Source organism: Thalassophryne amazonica, chromosome 11 (genome assembly GCF_902500255.1).
Source record: "Thalassophryne amazonica chromosome 11, fThaAma1.1, whole genome shotgun sequence".
NCBI classification, from domain to species: domain Eukaryota; kingdom Metazoa; phylum Chordata; class Actinopteri; order Batrachoidiformes; family Batrachoididae; genus Thalassophryne; species Thalassophryne amazonica.
Genome location: NC_047113.1, coordinates 27,392,331 through 27,407,928, shown reverse-complemented (window position 1 = coordinate 27,407,928; position 15,598 = coordinate 27,392,331). Strand labels below are relative to the sequence as shown.

Below are 15,598 nucleotides of genomic sequence, written 5' to 3'. Positions count from 1 at the left end.
GTAGAGTATTAGGGTTAGTGTGGAGTGAGGCTATCGCTATGAGCTAATGTCACCAAACTACAATACCTGCTAATCCTGCTAACATAATAAATTATATCGACATTCGTAAAAAAAATGCAAATATAAATCAGTCCCAAGGATAAGACAGTATAAAATACATACAACCCCAAACCAGAAATAGTTGAGATAATATGCACAATGCAAAAAAAGTGAACTGTTTCATTGCAAACAATGTCAACCCAAGATAATTTGTTAATCCATTCCTGTATTTAAGGAGTGCAACACATTCCAAAAAAAAAAGTTTGGACAAGGCAATTTATTCTAAACGTAAAGATAAATTTATCATTTTTGCAGCCAGTTTTCTCGAGAGGAGTCAGGCTATGAGTCCATGACCATTTCCAAGTCAGTGAATATGCCTTGGACTTCTGTTACTTCAATTAATAAAAACAGAACATACAAACAGTGGTTCTGGTACCGTATTCTTAATGTGTGTCAAGTAGGCAGATCTCAAAAAGGAGATTAATGAAGGAAGCTATCGAGACACCCACACACCTCCCTTGCTTGGACTTGGGGTTGCCATTTTGGCACAAGTTTTACACCGCACACTCTTCCTGACGCCACATGGAGAAATGCACAGGGGTGGGATTTGAACCGGGAACCTTCTGCACTAAAACGAAACGTACACTAACCACTTGGTCACCATCCCCTGCAGGCCTCAGGCGCTCCCCAAATCCCTGAATAATGGTGTGGTCCGCCATGCTGGATGCTGCACCCCTGCAGTCAGACACATTGGTACAGTCTTAGTCCGCGCGCGCGCAAACTTTGGCAGCAATGGCGTCCACAAGTGCAGGTATTACTCATGGTTTTACTTTGGTCTGGGTTTTAACTTAAATATTTACGTATAAATGTTAATCATATGCATTATCAGACGCATTATGTACATGCTGTAGGAGGTTTTTGTCGTTTGTTTTGCGATTGTCTTCGTGTTTTGTTTAATCTTTTTGGTAGCTAGTTGAGAAAGATGCCAAATGGAGCCTGATAATCACGAAATGGGGGTAAAATGTAACGAAATGGAGCAGAGTGAACCAGACTGAGTCCCAAAAAGTACTTTTATTTAATTGTTTGGCTTTTGGTTTGTGGGTTGTTTTTTTTTTTTTTGGTTTTTTTTTGTGAGACGCACTCAGTACCTGTAGTAGGGGCGGTGCGCCATCTGGCGTTCAAGAGATGAAACTTCAGTCAGTGGGTCAGTCTGCTCCATTTCGTTATTATCAGTCCCCATTTCGCTAAAACATTAAATAAAAGTACTTAATTGAATCATATTTGGTGTCAGTATGATCTATTTCGCTATGTTTTAGTCCCGTTTCATACTTAATTGAATCATATTTGGAGCCAGTCTGATCTATTTCTACAGCAGAAATGCTAGAAAACCAAAAAATCAAACATTATTTTAAACAAATATAAAGTTGATTTTCCAAACCTTGACCCTTAGAGAAATATGGAGCAAAAAACCCTTAAATATATCAGGGTTTTTTTTGTTGTTTTTTTTCTATTCAAATTAATAACTGCCTATTTTTCAGTCGGGAGTTAGCTCCATATGCTTTTTTTTCCCATTACAGAAAAATTTGTATATTTGTCTTATACTTTTCCATTAATTTTTGCCTGAATAATTGGCTCACAGCTACAACTTATTGATAAAGCAGTTCATTTTTATATACCTCAGTCATGGAATTCCTACCAAGGTCTTGAATTTTACCCCTTTTTAGTGGGAATTCCGTTACTGTAATTACCCTGTAATTTAGGTGATCACCCTATCCCTTGATTTAGGAGAAGGCCCTTCAAGATTCCCTTCCTGTAGGACCCTGTTGAAGTGAATTTCAGTGTGGAGTTTATCACACTTGGGAGAAAATGTGGTAACGGAATTACATCGGTGACGGAATTACAGGTAGTACACATAGTACACAAACTTTACTTTTCTTTAATCTTGAGATAGAAATTTTGGTTTCCGTTTGGGGAAAAAAAAAAGGTGGCAGCACATTCTAATTTAATTGTTTTAGTGAATCAGGAACAATAGATGGCACTGTTAGGCCTTTCTGGAAGCCATAACTTGTGAGGCCACATGTGAAAATTGTGCAGATTTTTCATCCAGTAACATCCAAGACACAAGTGAGTATTGTCTATTTCATTGTTTGCATTTGTAATGAGTTTTACATGTAGATTGTAATGGTTTAATAAATCAATATTCTTTTTATGCAAATCTGTTTGTTTGGCCTAAGTAAATGAGGGTAAACACCATGGAGCCTCCTGGAGATGCTGCAAGGTATAAACAGTGTATTGTCATGCCCAGATATTGGCATAAAAGAGAAACAAATGTTTAGGGATAAGGGGCTTCCACAGTGGTGTATTCGCAGAGCTGCTCATTGCAGCATTGTGTTTCATTTAAATACGGCAGAAATACACGCGTACTCAGCCTTTAACAGTGTTCATACTTGCAGCTGCATGTGTTCGCGTTTTAATGTGTGCACACAGTCGCGTGTGCCATGCTGCACCAGTTTCAGTGCTATTTTCTGCCTCTGGAAGTGCGCTCTGTTCTCTACTGCATGGTGTGGTGCGGCTCAAAAACAGAGTCATTTAACATTATTATTATTTTTTTTTTTTTATGCAGCGAGTGCGCGTTTATTTTAGAGTCACAGCTCTTTTCAGCTTTGATCAGACTGATCGATCAGGGCGTTTGATGAGCGCACCGACATGCAGCGAGTGCGCGTTTATTTTAAAGAGTCACAGCGCTTTTCAGCTTTGATCAGACTGATGGATCAGGGCGTTTGATGAGCGCACCGACATGCAGCGAGTGCGCGTTTATTTTAAAGAGTCACAGCACTTTTCAGCGTTGATCAGACTGATCGATCAGGGCATTTGATGAGCGCACCGACATGTAACGAGCGCATTTATTTTAAAGAATCGCAGCTCTGATTAGACACACAGAGAGAAAGGGGGGGGGAGGGAGAGCTCACGCGAGAGAGTGGTTTTATTTTATTTTATTGCTGATGTATTTTTGAATCCCATCCTCCAATGGACAGGATTTCTACCCCCCACCCCCATTAAAATGAATTGATCATCCTAAAAATGATACATTTTTGCTTCATTACCTAACAAATACATGTAGCAGCATGTACTATTATTTACTTTAAAAAGTGGTAAAACATTCATGTATGTTGTACCCCTGTTCCATCTGTTGGCACAAACCCTGATGGGGTTGATTACTATGACATTCACATTGCCCTTCCTTATATTGCAGACATCATGCCTTTGGAGCCAAAAGAAAAGATGCGGCGATACCGTGAAAGGCTGAGGCAAAATGATGAAAAGATGGATCTCATCAGAAAAAAAGACCGTGACCGAAAACGATCCAAGAAGCTGAACATGACAGCAGAGGAAGCTTTAGCAGAGCGGGTAAAAAATCGAGAGAGGGTTGCCTCATTCCGCACTAAGAATGGAAGAGGTACTAAGTCATCTGCACAAACATGCAAGACAGGAAACACTCTGGTGGTTAACCTATTCAAGTCTCCACAGGCACTTAGGAAAGCCAAGAAAATGGTTCTTCAGGTGTTACCCAATTCTCCTCGTAAAAGAGTAGCAGTGATAGAAGCCATTGGAACTGATTTTGGTATGAAGTCCAGCAAGTGTCCAGCTAACGACAGGAATGATGGAAATAATATCAATGAAGCTGTCCGGGAAAGGGTGAAAAACCTTTATTTGAATGAATCATGGATATGCCCAGGTCAGAAAGACTGTGTCATTGTTCGAAAGCCTGGGGAGCCAAAACAGGTCCTACAGAAACAGTACATGCTTACAACACTTAAGCAGTCTCATGCAATGTATAAACAAGAACACCCTGATGACAAAGTGTGTTTTTCACACTTTGCAAAGCTAAGGCCTATCAATGTAGTTTTGCAGCAGGATATCCCTCATTATTCCTGCTTGTGTACCATGAGAATGTTCATCTCCTTGTTGAATCCTTGAATAAGGCTGGGGTCAACATTCCGACTTCCTTCAAGGAGTTCATAGCTCTTGGCATATGTGATCAAACTGAGGAGAAATGCATGACTGGAGAATGCCCTGACTGTCCCGGGTGGGCACGCCTATCTCCTGCTGATGATGTAGGCACAAAGGTCATAAAGTGGCAGCAGTGGGTAACCGAGGGTAAGATTGCCCGCCGTGATATTGAAGGGACTGTTGCAGTGATGAAAGCACTGAGGGATCTGCTGATCATACTGATGATGCTGGACCTGATCTGCCACTGGAAGGTGAAAGGGCTGCAGGTGTAGATGTTACTGTTGGAAACTGGGTGAAAGTCAAGTACTCCCACCAGAAGAACCAAAGGAAGTTTCTGGGCCAGGTAATCTCCGTATCTGGTGAGGATATTGTGGTGAAGTTCTTAAAGAAAATTCCTGCCTTTGATAAATACATTTGGCCAGAGCCTGAGGAGGAGGACACTGAAACTGTTCACAGAGAAAACATTGTCGAACTTTTGCCAGAACCTCAGATGGACAGGCGAGACAGGATCACTTTCAAGCAGTAGTGCTCCAAGTGATGCTGTAGTGCAACTTTTTACCCAGTAGTTCTGCAAACACCGTTTATCCCAAAACTATATGTTAAATGAAATTTATTTGTTTAGTTCTACACAGCTTTTGAGGGATCATTTTTTTCCTGGTTAACAGCCTGTTACTTGAAATTTTGTTTAGTGAAAAGATATTTAAAAGTTGGGTAAAGACAGATGATGTAAGGTTCATTCATTCCGTTACCATCCCATTTGTTCATCATTACTAATAGTATGTCTGTGTTACACATTCAAATATTTTAAATCATTTTCAAGAGGATTAAGTCTTTCACTTGAGAATCAGCGACACTATTGATGAAGCTACAGTGAATTAGTCTGGACAGTTGTTTGTGACCGCCCCTTCAATTTTTAATTATAATTGCTTGAACAGCAAAATTATTTGGCATGAATTGTCTAAATTTTATGGGTTTTTTTTTAATTATTATTTATTATATCAAGCAGCAGGCTTTGTGTTTCAGAAGGTTTTCAGTAATCCACAAAGGCTAGATGCATTGATGGTCAGTTATTTGTAAGAATGTAATTCCGTTACCACTCCATTCATTCATGTTATTTCTCCGTTGCATTCAGAGACACTATTGACAAAGCTACAGTGAATTAGTGAACTGGACTACCACTATAGTTTGTGACCAACCACTCATTTTTTAACTATAACTGCTTGAAGAGAACTAATTGGCATGAAATTGTCTAAATCTTATGTTTTTCTTATGTCAACTAGCAGGCTTTGTGTTTTCAGAAGGTTTTCAATAATTCACAAAGGCTAGATGCAATGATATGTTCAGTTATTTCAGAGACTGTAATTCCGTTACCAGTTTGTAATTCCGTTGCCACAGGCATGTTACTTTTGTAAGGATGTCATTGGTTAATAAAGCAAGATTTCTCCTAAACAAAGACTGGTTTTCCTAGCCCACATAATAGGCTCTGAGAAATTGTGGGCAAGTTATGCCCACCTACCATCAATTCAGAGCAAATTGGAATGCAAATCAAGAAAAATTTCCATCAAATTTCTGAGGTAATTCCATTGCCGACATTCCATGCCTCATATTTGCTCTACAGTAAATAGATAAGTTCACCAATATTTTATACATGATAGCTGGGGTCAAGGAGTAGATAACTGATAGGTGTTCTACCAATCCAAGCCAATCATTTTGTGATAGTGGCTAAAACTATGGTCAAAATTTGCTCTGATTGTAATTCTATTACCACAGAATTGCCCTATTATCGGTCCCCATTTCGCTAAAACATTAAATAAAAGTACTTAATTGAATCATATTTGGAGTCAGTCTGATCTATTTCGCTGTTTTACCTCCATTTCGTTATTATCAGTCCCCATTTCACTAAAACATTAAATAAAAGTACTTAATTGAATCATATTTGGAGTCAGTCTGATCTATCTATGTTTTACTCCGTTTCATTATCAGTCCCATTTCGCTCCATAAAAATTAAAAGTACTTCATTGAATAATATTTAATCATATTTGGAGTCAGTCTGCTCCATTTCGTTACATTTTACCACCATTTCCTGGTTGTCAGTCCCCATTTCGTCTATTGTATTTTAGTGTAGCCGGTGGAGAAACGACTCCACTGAAGTGATGGGAAAATAATTGAGACATTTGGCTTCTTTAAAGCTTTGTGTACTGTTCAGGTCGTCGGGGGAGAAAGCGCAAAGTGGAGGAGGAAGAGGAGAAAGCAGCTGTAGTGGAGAAAAAGAATGCAGCGCACGAGAGCAGTCAGGGAGGCCAAAGGGTCATTATTGAACACTGGTGAGTGAAGCCACATCACACAGAGAATTAACTTTCTTTCTACTCACTAAAATGTACTTCAATATTAAATATTGAATGACTTCTCAGTGATAACAGCATCTCAGTGTTCATGATGCTGCCACCACCATGCTTATCATATCTTCATGCTAATATTAATAGATTTCAGTTCTGATATAAGTTGTGTATGTACTTGTATTTTGTGGCCGATTGGGGTTTATGGTGGATTGTAGTTGTTAATCACTCTATTTTGTTCTCTGTTGTTGCAGAACCACACAAATTTACACATATCGCTATATAAACAGTCAAGTCGCTAAAGAGATTTTGCATCTTCTTTTTTATACTCTCACCATCGCAATTAGTGTCCTGACCTGATACCCCGAAGTGTTTGCTGCCACACCTAGTGATTCGTCATATTCTTATAAACAGCCTGGTTTCCTCCAAATATGACGCCTGACATTCAGAATCAGAATACCTTTTATTGTCATTGTACATTGATACAACGAGCTTAGGGCCATCCAGTTGCAGTGCAATAAGATAGAATAAAAATAGTGCAAAAAATAGATAAAAATAGTACAAGAGTATGTATCAAAAACAAGATATAAAGAAAAACTCAACAATGTAAGGAAAATATATATATACAATTGACACTAGTCCAAGGTGTGGCTAGGATATAAATATATTGCACAGAAATGTATATTGTCCATGGGTGATTGGGTTATTGCACATGGTTAGGATTGCACGAGGAGGATCAGTGCAGTTCAATATGGTTATGGCTTTGGGGAAGAAACTGTTTTTCAGTCTATTTGTTTTTGTCCTTGTGAGCCTGTAGCACCTGCCTGAGGGCATCAGGTCAAACAGGGCAGAGCACTGAGGGATCTGCTGATCATACAGTCTTTGGAGATCGCGTTGGCTCTGCTGAGGCAGCGGGAGGTGTAAATGTCCAACAGGGAGGGGAGAGGGTGGCCGATGATCTGTGCTGCCTTAACAACCCTCTGCATTCTCTCCCTGTCAGCAGCGGAGGAGCTGCCAAGCCATACTGTGATGCAGTATGTCAGCAGGCTCTCAATGGATGAGCGGTAGAAGGCCAGCAGCAGGTCGGTGTTGAGGTTGTACTTCCTGAGGACTCTCAGGAAATGTAGCCGCTGCTGAGCCTTCTTGAGGATAGAGGAGATGTTGTTGGACCAGGAGATGCAGTCTGAGATGAGAATGCCGAGATACCTGAAGGTGTGGACCCTTTCCACATGCTCGCTGTTGATGAGAAGGGGGTCAGGGTCGGTGCAGTGTTTCCTGAAGTCAATGATGATCTCTCTGGTCTTCCTAGTGTTCAGAGCGAGGTTGTTCTCTGAGCACCAGGCTGCCAGCTGAATTTTGACACCAAAATTCACACCGAAGAGTTTAAAATTTGTCTCATCAGATCAGCCTGATGAGGAGTGGCTCATCAGGAGCTCCCACCCCTGACTAAGGCCCATCCATCCATCCATTTTCTTCCGCTTATCCTAGGTCGGGTCGCGGGGGCAGCAGCTCAAGCAAAGCCGCCCAGACCTGCCAATCCACACACACCTCCCTCAGCACCTCCAGGGGAACCCCGAGGCGTTCCCACGCCAGCTGAGAGACGTAGTCCCTCCAGCATGATCTGGGTCTTCCCCGGGGCCTCCTCCCGATGGGACGTGCCCGGAACACCTCTCCAGCGAGGCGTCTAGGGGGCATCCAGAAAAGATGCCCGAGGCACCTCAGCTGGCTCCTTTCAACGTGGAGGAGCAGTGGCTTGACTCCGAGCTCCTCCCGAGTGACAGAGCTCCTCACTCTATGTCTAAGGGAGCGCCCAGCCACCCTGGTGGTGGCTGGGCGCTCCCTTACAGATAGGGTGACTAAGGCCCTTTTCCCCCAATTGCTCGGTTTAGATGGGCAGCCAGCTCTAGGAAGAGTCCTGGTGGATCTGAACTTCTTCCATTTACAGATGATGGAGGCCACTGTGCACATTAGGACCTTCCAATCAGCAGAAATGTTTCTTTACCCTTCCCCAGATTTGTGCCTCAAGACAATTCTGTCTGAGGTCTACAGACGATTCCTTTGACTTCATGCTTGGTTTGTGCTCTGACATGCACTGTCAACTGTGGGACCTTATATGTAGACAGGTGTGTGTCTTTCCAGATCATGTCCAGTCAACTGAATTTACCCCAGATGGACTCCAATTAAGCTGTAGAAATATCTCAAGAATGATCAGTGGCAACAGGATGCATCAGAGCTCAATTTTGAGCTTCGTGGCAAAGGCTGTGAATACTTATGTACATGTGATGTGATCTCAAAAAAAACAAAAACCTTTCACATTGCCATTATAGGGTATTGTGTGTGTGTGTAGAATTTTGAGGAATTTCATCCATTTTGGAATAAGACTGTAACATAAAATGTGAAAAAAGTGAAGTGCTGTGAATACTTTCCGGATGCACTGTAGAAATATTCAACTGAAGTACAAATGGCTAAAAACTGCACAACTGCAATACTCAAGTAAATGTAATTGGCTAGTTTCTATGTCTAATTATAACACAGATGTGCATTTCTTGGATTTTTTTCCCCCACACTTCACCAGGACATGTTGGACACCTGTATATTTTATGGTTTATCTGTTATTCCTGGCAGCAAAAGCTGACGAGTGTATGGGCGTAATGCAGAGGAGGTGAAATCTGCCCTCTTGGCTGCGCGTCCTGATCTAACTGTCATCATCAACCCTGAGAAACCCCGCAGGAACAGCTTTGAGATCACTCTGCTACAGGAAGGCAAAGGTGCGGATTAGGAAATGGTGGTAATCTATGCTACCAGGTCATCTGTTGTCCCTCAAAGATAAACCATTGTCCTCTGTCGAATTTTGGATGGATTGTCTTATTTAATGACATGTACTGGGTACACATTTTATAGTTATTGTCTCTGAGATACGTTGTGATGGTGTTTAGGTTGTGGTGATCCAAGCACTGAAAGGTATGAAATACAGTTCTTGTCACTGAAGTTGTCAGGAGAACAAACCTGACCCTGAATAATTGAAGCTGTCTACGTGCAAGTCTCAGCATTTCATAATGAATACTTGTTTATGATACTAATCAGTTAATGGGTGCTGTACGTACTGGAATTAAAGTTCTCTGTAGCTACAGTGGATTACTGTCAGTTGGACAGTGGAATTATACTTGAGCATTACTTCAGTACCAAAGCTCTTAAAACATGACGGCACTAGTTTTTCCTGTTGTGTCAGTGGTGTTGTTGGCACCGAGGACAGTTTTTGTCCATCAGATCTGTTTGAAGATGATTTTCAGTACATTTTAATGTGTTGTTCCTTACATTAGCCATGTAGGCTAATGTAATATAATAACCATGGCTTGAAGTACCATCCTGATTTTTCTGTTTCCTGTAGTCAGTCTAATATATCTACTGTAAATAAATATATTTACAGTATATGCAGTTGCACAGTAAATTTGATCAAATCTGGACCAAGACGTATAATCTACCTGAAGTATTTGAAGGTTGCAGACCACCTGTCATGAACCAACACTTCGTAGCACTTTTCAAGCACATACAGTGGAGTTGGTGACAGCTGGCTGTGACGCATTCCAATAAAAATGAAAGCTGACCAAAAGGGATGGGGTCGCAGGGCAGTGTTTGATATGACAAGATGAAACTGTGTTTTCTTTATCATTTGGTGTCAAAGCGGTGACTCCCAGGTTTCACTAAAAGCTTCATTGCGTCAAGTGAGATATGAACATCTTCCGGCTGCTCCCGTTACGTGTTGCTGCATGACATCACATGCACACAAGAAGTATGAAAGTGTAACTCACACAGAAAATTTAAAATCTTGTAAAATTTTCAAATTGTCTAGTTATAGCATTTTTAGTGTATTATTTTGGGCTTGGTCCATAATGTGCAATCTTGTTTATGTGAAGTATAAGAAACTATGTCAGTTGCATTTTAAAATGCTATTAGTCTGGAGTATTTAAACAAAGTGTGTGGTAGGTCAGAGTATTTCTAGTACATGATGCCTGCATTAGAAAACAGCAGCAGTGGTTAGTTGTGGGGTGGTAGGCCCACTAAAATGTCATAATCTTATTTAGGAGGACGAGAACCCTCACACACCTTTTTGTACAACTGTTTCCACATTTTATTTTACATTAAAACCTACAGGAAGTGACCACACAGTGGACTAAAGCGCTATTAAAAAGTCAGATGGTGCACAAAAAAAATTGACTTGGCCTGAAAATAAAATTCACTCTTTTCCTTCCTTTCATTCCTGTGCAGATATGGCTGGACTGAAAATAGTAAACACAAATGTACTGCTTATAATAATCATCTGTAGTGTTCTTACAATTGACATTTTTCTTTCATGTGTTCCTCCCAAAAGAAATTTCACTGTGGACTGGAATAAAGAAGGGTCCCCCTCGTAAAATGAAGTTCCCGGAACCTGAAGCAATAGTTGCTGATCTGCAGGAGGCTCTTGAGGACAAATAGATGCCTGGTGATGGTTTGTCTTTTCTGGCCTTTTCAAAAATATTTTAATGCAACATTGTGTAATAACAATAATAAATTTGCTTGTAGCCAGAGGTGAAAGTAAAGGCCCACTGACACGAGTATGACTTCGATTCATGCACTTGCACGACCTGTGTCGTGCAGGGAAGTAAACTCGCCTTTAAAGGGTGCAGACTGAACGTGAGAGGGGTGCCGGCACATGCAGTTGCGCAAAGAGAATTTTGAAATGTTCAAAAAATCCTTCACGCATAAATGTCGTGCTGCATGGCGCAAAATGCTTGCCAACATGACAACATTAAGTGGAGTAAAGAAGAAGTGAACAGAGCAAGTGGTTATGTCAGCGGATCACATCAGAGCGCAGCTCATCTGAAGGATTATAACGAGATGTTAAATCTATCATAAACATACTTTAACAGCTGCAGACAAGAAGGAAAGAAAATGCAACTGTTTTACTAAGCCATGACAATGTAAACATGTCAAATAATTACCTTTTTAGATGGCTCCAAATGCTTTCTCCAGCTCATTCAGCGTGTACGTTCGAACAGCGCTGTTGGAGCAGTCCTGTGTGATTCAGGAAGCAATTAGAGCCGTTTCAACAGACAACTTGCAGAGAAAATGTTTAATCCACTAAGAAATAATTATTTTATATTCGCAGCGTCCACAGTAGAGCGCGTGGCAGGCGGTGGAACACAGCGGGTGGGATTATTACGACGACGACATGCGTGCAAGTGCGTGAATCAAAGTCATGCTCATGTCAGTGGGCCTTAAGCCGGTGCGGTCCGGAGCAACATACTGGTAAAAAATTGAAAGGTGTTACATAGTTGTGGTCAGAGAGGGGGGCTGCTGCCTGCCAAAAACCCAGGGGATAAAAAGGAAAGGGAATAACATCAAATACTGTAAAAAATGAATAGTTGAGCGAACTGAAGTAAATAAGCTGTGAAGGGTTTTTAAGTTTTCTGGACATCAAGCCGTGCTGACTTGTTCTCAGTAAGCCTTTCAGTTCACACAGAAGAGGAGGTTAAAGCCGTGGTCACAACCCACCGTACTTGCACGTGTGTGCAGTCTACTTGCAAAAACGTGGGCTAAATTTGGAGATCCGTACGTCATGAGTACTGCCTCTGTACGAATTTAGGAGCACGCAGACACGCCGTAGAGGTTTTAGTACATGCAGAACTTTTGCTGCGGTCAGGCTGTGGATTCACCAGCAGTACAGATGACGCACGTTGTGAGTACTGCCTCAGTACGGATTCAAAGCAGCACATTTTCATTCAATTACTATTGAATTAACCAAATCCGTACGTAGGCAGTAGGCTACTCACCACATACTATGGAATTAAATTGTAGGTGTCAGATCTTGAAGATTGTGATACACATATATAAATTAGAATTAAGTTGAAATTTAAAAAGCTGGTAATCAAGTGTGTAGTGAATATATTCCTCTATCAGTGTTTCACAACTTGTGTGACTTTTCACTAACAGGCTGGACGTGCTCATGCATCGTCGACGCCGAAAAACACCTGCCGCTCCGGTCCCACTCATAACACACACATCAAAAGAAAAGCCGACCCCCCCCCCCCACACACACACACAGCTTTATTGTCAACTCTCTTTATCGTTACACTCCTAGAGACGTGCGTTGAACGTACTCCCTCCCTCCTCTTGCTACTGCCTCCGTACGTTTTCACAAAAACGTGGTGGCCGTGGCATCCGCAGAAAACGTACGGCGAAAAAAAAACGCACGGTGGGTTGTGACCGGCGCTTTAGTTACATTGCAACTAGCAAGATTTGATTCAGATAAAAAATCTTTTGAATGAACTAATAACTCAGAAAAGCAAGTTGACTTAACTGTCTGCTTCCTGAAGTTGAAAAGCTTAATGAGTTTTCACAGCAGGTTGCAAGTCCCTTCAGCTTCTCCCTTGATTTTTACTCAGGGTCACCACAGCATCTGAATGTTGATTTGGCACAAGTTTTACACCAGATGTCTTTCCTGACACAACTCCATATTACATGGGCAGGGATGGGGTACACTGGAAACAAATGCACATAACTGCTTGACCACCACCCCAAAACATGTAAAACATAATTTTACAACCTATTTTTAGCATTTAAAAATGACGGACACAAATAGTTTAACTCAATCCAAGTGTTTATTCTATTTAACTATAGTTAAACTGGGCTATATGCTAGAGAGTAACTGTTCTAGAGTTCTTCATTGTTGTCAGTGACTCCTGAGAGTCAAATAGAATCTGTTCATAGTAATAACGTCAAGTGCTGTCATGTTCTGAAAAGAAAGAATTGTTAACCGCTCATGTGTTAAATTAAGCAATTATTGAAATTAAAATAAAATAAGTTGAGGATTCTGAATTTTTTTTTTTTTTTTTTTTACTATTTGCACATAACTGCATTAAAGGCTGCCTCATATGTTAAGTGTTTCTAATTGCTTTTTTTTGTTTGTTTGTCCATACATGTACTAAAATATTGAAATGTTTATTTTTCAAGGATGCTCGAGGAGAGACAAAATACTGTATAAAGCGATATAGATTGTGATTACACCTGCAAGAAATTAAAACTACTTTCACCCCTGCATGTAGCACTATCGCGAGGAACATTCAGATGTCTGAATTCCAAAGAATTACAAGAATAGTTAAAATACACAGAAGGTTAAAACATCAAGCCACTACCATAGCAATAAATAAAAAAAATCAACATACCATAAATACAACAGATTTCATAATTCCAACATGAGAAATAGATATAATCTATATATCCTCCTGACTACCTTGCTGGTAGTCGGAAGGATATGCAAGTCAAGGGATGATGGGTCAAAGGTCATACCAAGATTTAGAACCATTTCACTGATAAATTACATAATAACCAAGAGGTATCATTAATTATATAAATGCCTCTGTGTAGCAGGGTCTCAAAGTGTTATTTCTGTCTTCTGAGTTCAAAAGTACAAGAATTGGCCAAACAACTGTTTAGTTTTACAATATGAGAGACCTGATCTGCATAAACAGACACACAGAGCTGCATATCGTCACTATAACAATGAAAATATGGTACTCTGACCAAGAGCTACAATACATTGGCTTGCAAAAGTATTCAACCCCTTGGTATTTCACGCATTTTAATTTGTTTATGGCATTTCACATACAAAAAGTAAAACAGGCTTCTCAATATAAAAATTTCTAAAATTATCTTAGACTCAAACTGAAAGTAAATTTTTACAACTTGATATAAATTAATTAAAAATGTGAAAGCCAAAATGATGGGTTGCATAAGTAATCAGCCCCTTTGGTATAATACCTGTAAATGTTTTCTTCAGACAAGTCGGGGGATGGATACATGAACATTTCCAAGTCACTGAATATGTCTTGAACTTTATTTACATCAGTTATGAAGAAATACAAACAGTATGGCACACTATGGTAAATCTGTGTGGAGTAGGCAGTTCTCAAAACCTGAGTGACTGTGCAAGAACGAGAAGAGTGAGCAAAGACACCCAGACAACCGAGAAGAAGTTATAGACTTCTGTGGCTGTGATTGGAGAAATTGTGCATTGTGCATGTTTTGTATCCCCAGTTTTGTATCCCCAGTTATACAGCTTCATGGTGAAGTGGTACTGAGGAGGATTTCATTAAAAAGAAAACCTGAAAGTTCAGCTACAACTTACCAGAAAGTACATCTGAGATGCAAGTCTAGTCTATAACAATGACACCAACTCATCCACCTTAGTGACCAGTTTCTGTTCAAATATCTACTTCATGTATCCTCCTGACTAGTCAGGAGAATAAGCAGACTAGATCATTTTTTACCAATATGTGACTTGTTTTAAAGACCATTCAATCAGGAAAAGGATCTGTTAGAAGAGGGTCTACAGTTTTCCACCAACCCTGGGTTCAGTTTTAATTTTTAATTTGGTGAGTAGCTAGATCTTGGATAAGGTAATCTATTGAGCAGGGAATTGAAGACCCTAAACCTCTAGCCACATGGTCAAAGTCAATGACAGATCAATTGAGTTTTACTTCAGTCTATTGCAAAATGATGCAGTATCTGAAAGTGAAGCAAAAATAATAATAAAAGAGAGAGACCAACCCATAAAATGTAATCTACTCTTTTTAGAAAATTCCTTGACTGGTGATGGACCTGAGCTTCTTGCTTTCATGTTTGAACACTGTAAAGTGGTGTTTAAAATGATCTGTATTCCAGTTTTTTATTTTAACACCTCTTTCATTTATTGCAGCCAGAGATGTGGACTATGGAAGCAAAAATGATGAGGAGTGACTCATGGGATCTTCTCAGTCCCTCCTTTGATAATCCAAGCTCCTACAGCTCACATCACCTGGATACATCATGACATCTAGTGGAGCGTTTCGGCACATCCCAGTATTTGTCATGTTCACTGTTTTTAGTCCATTTCTCATTTGTTGGCAGTTAATAAAGTGACTAATTTTTTCCCCATTTATTCTGTGGTTGATTATTTGTTTTCGTAAAGGCAAATGGCTCTTTCAAATACATTTAAAAAAAAGTCACTTTGGTAAGAAACAAGTTGGAAAAGATTGAAAGGACACCAAGGAAACCTAAGTTATTGATGTTTTTATTTTAGAAACTTTTATAGAATTGTTTATGGTGATAATGCTTGCAATTAAAGCCATAAAAGTGTATCATTTTAGTTCTTATCAGCAGGGGTGTCGGACTGGGGGGGGGCAAAGGGTACT

At 40.1% G+C, this 15,598-nt stretch overlaps 1 protein-coding gene across 3 annotated transcripts; it reads left to right on the top strand.

The window, feature by feature from the left end:
- Positions 1 to 807: 807 nt before the first annotated feature.
- selenoh (selenoprotein H) lies at positions 808 to 15,345 on the top strand. 3 transcript variants are annotated; one of them, XM_034182025.1, is made up of 7 exons: positions 827 to 850; positions 1,825 to 1,942; positions 3,293 to 3,496; positions 6,257 to 6,374; positions 9,012 to 9,154; positions 10,756 to 10,869; positions 15,124 to 15,345. In XM_034182025.1, the coding sequence occupies exons 3-6, from the start codon at positions 3,298 to 3,300 to the stop codon at positions 10,860 to 10,862; spliced, it is 567 nt and encodes a 188-aa protein (XP_034037916.1). In that variant the 5' UTR covers positions 827 to 850; positions 1,825 to 1,942; positions 3,293 to 3,297; the 3' UTR covers positions 10,863 to 10,869; positions 15,124 to 15,345. The 3 variants fall into 3 exon arrangements, with proteins under 3 accessions (XP_034037917.1, XP_034037916.1, XP_034037915.1); XM_034182024.1 differs by having other exon boundaries at positions 10,756 to 10,875; XM_034182026.1 differs by lacking the exons at positions 1,825 to 1,942; positions 3,293 to 3,496 and having other exon boundaries at positions 808 to 850; positions 10,756 to 10,875.
- The last annotated feature ends 253 nt before the right edge of the window (positions 15,346 to 15,598 follow it).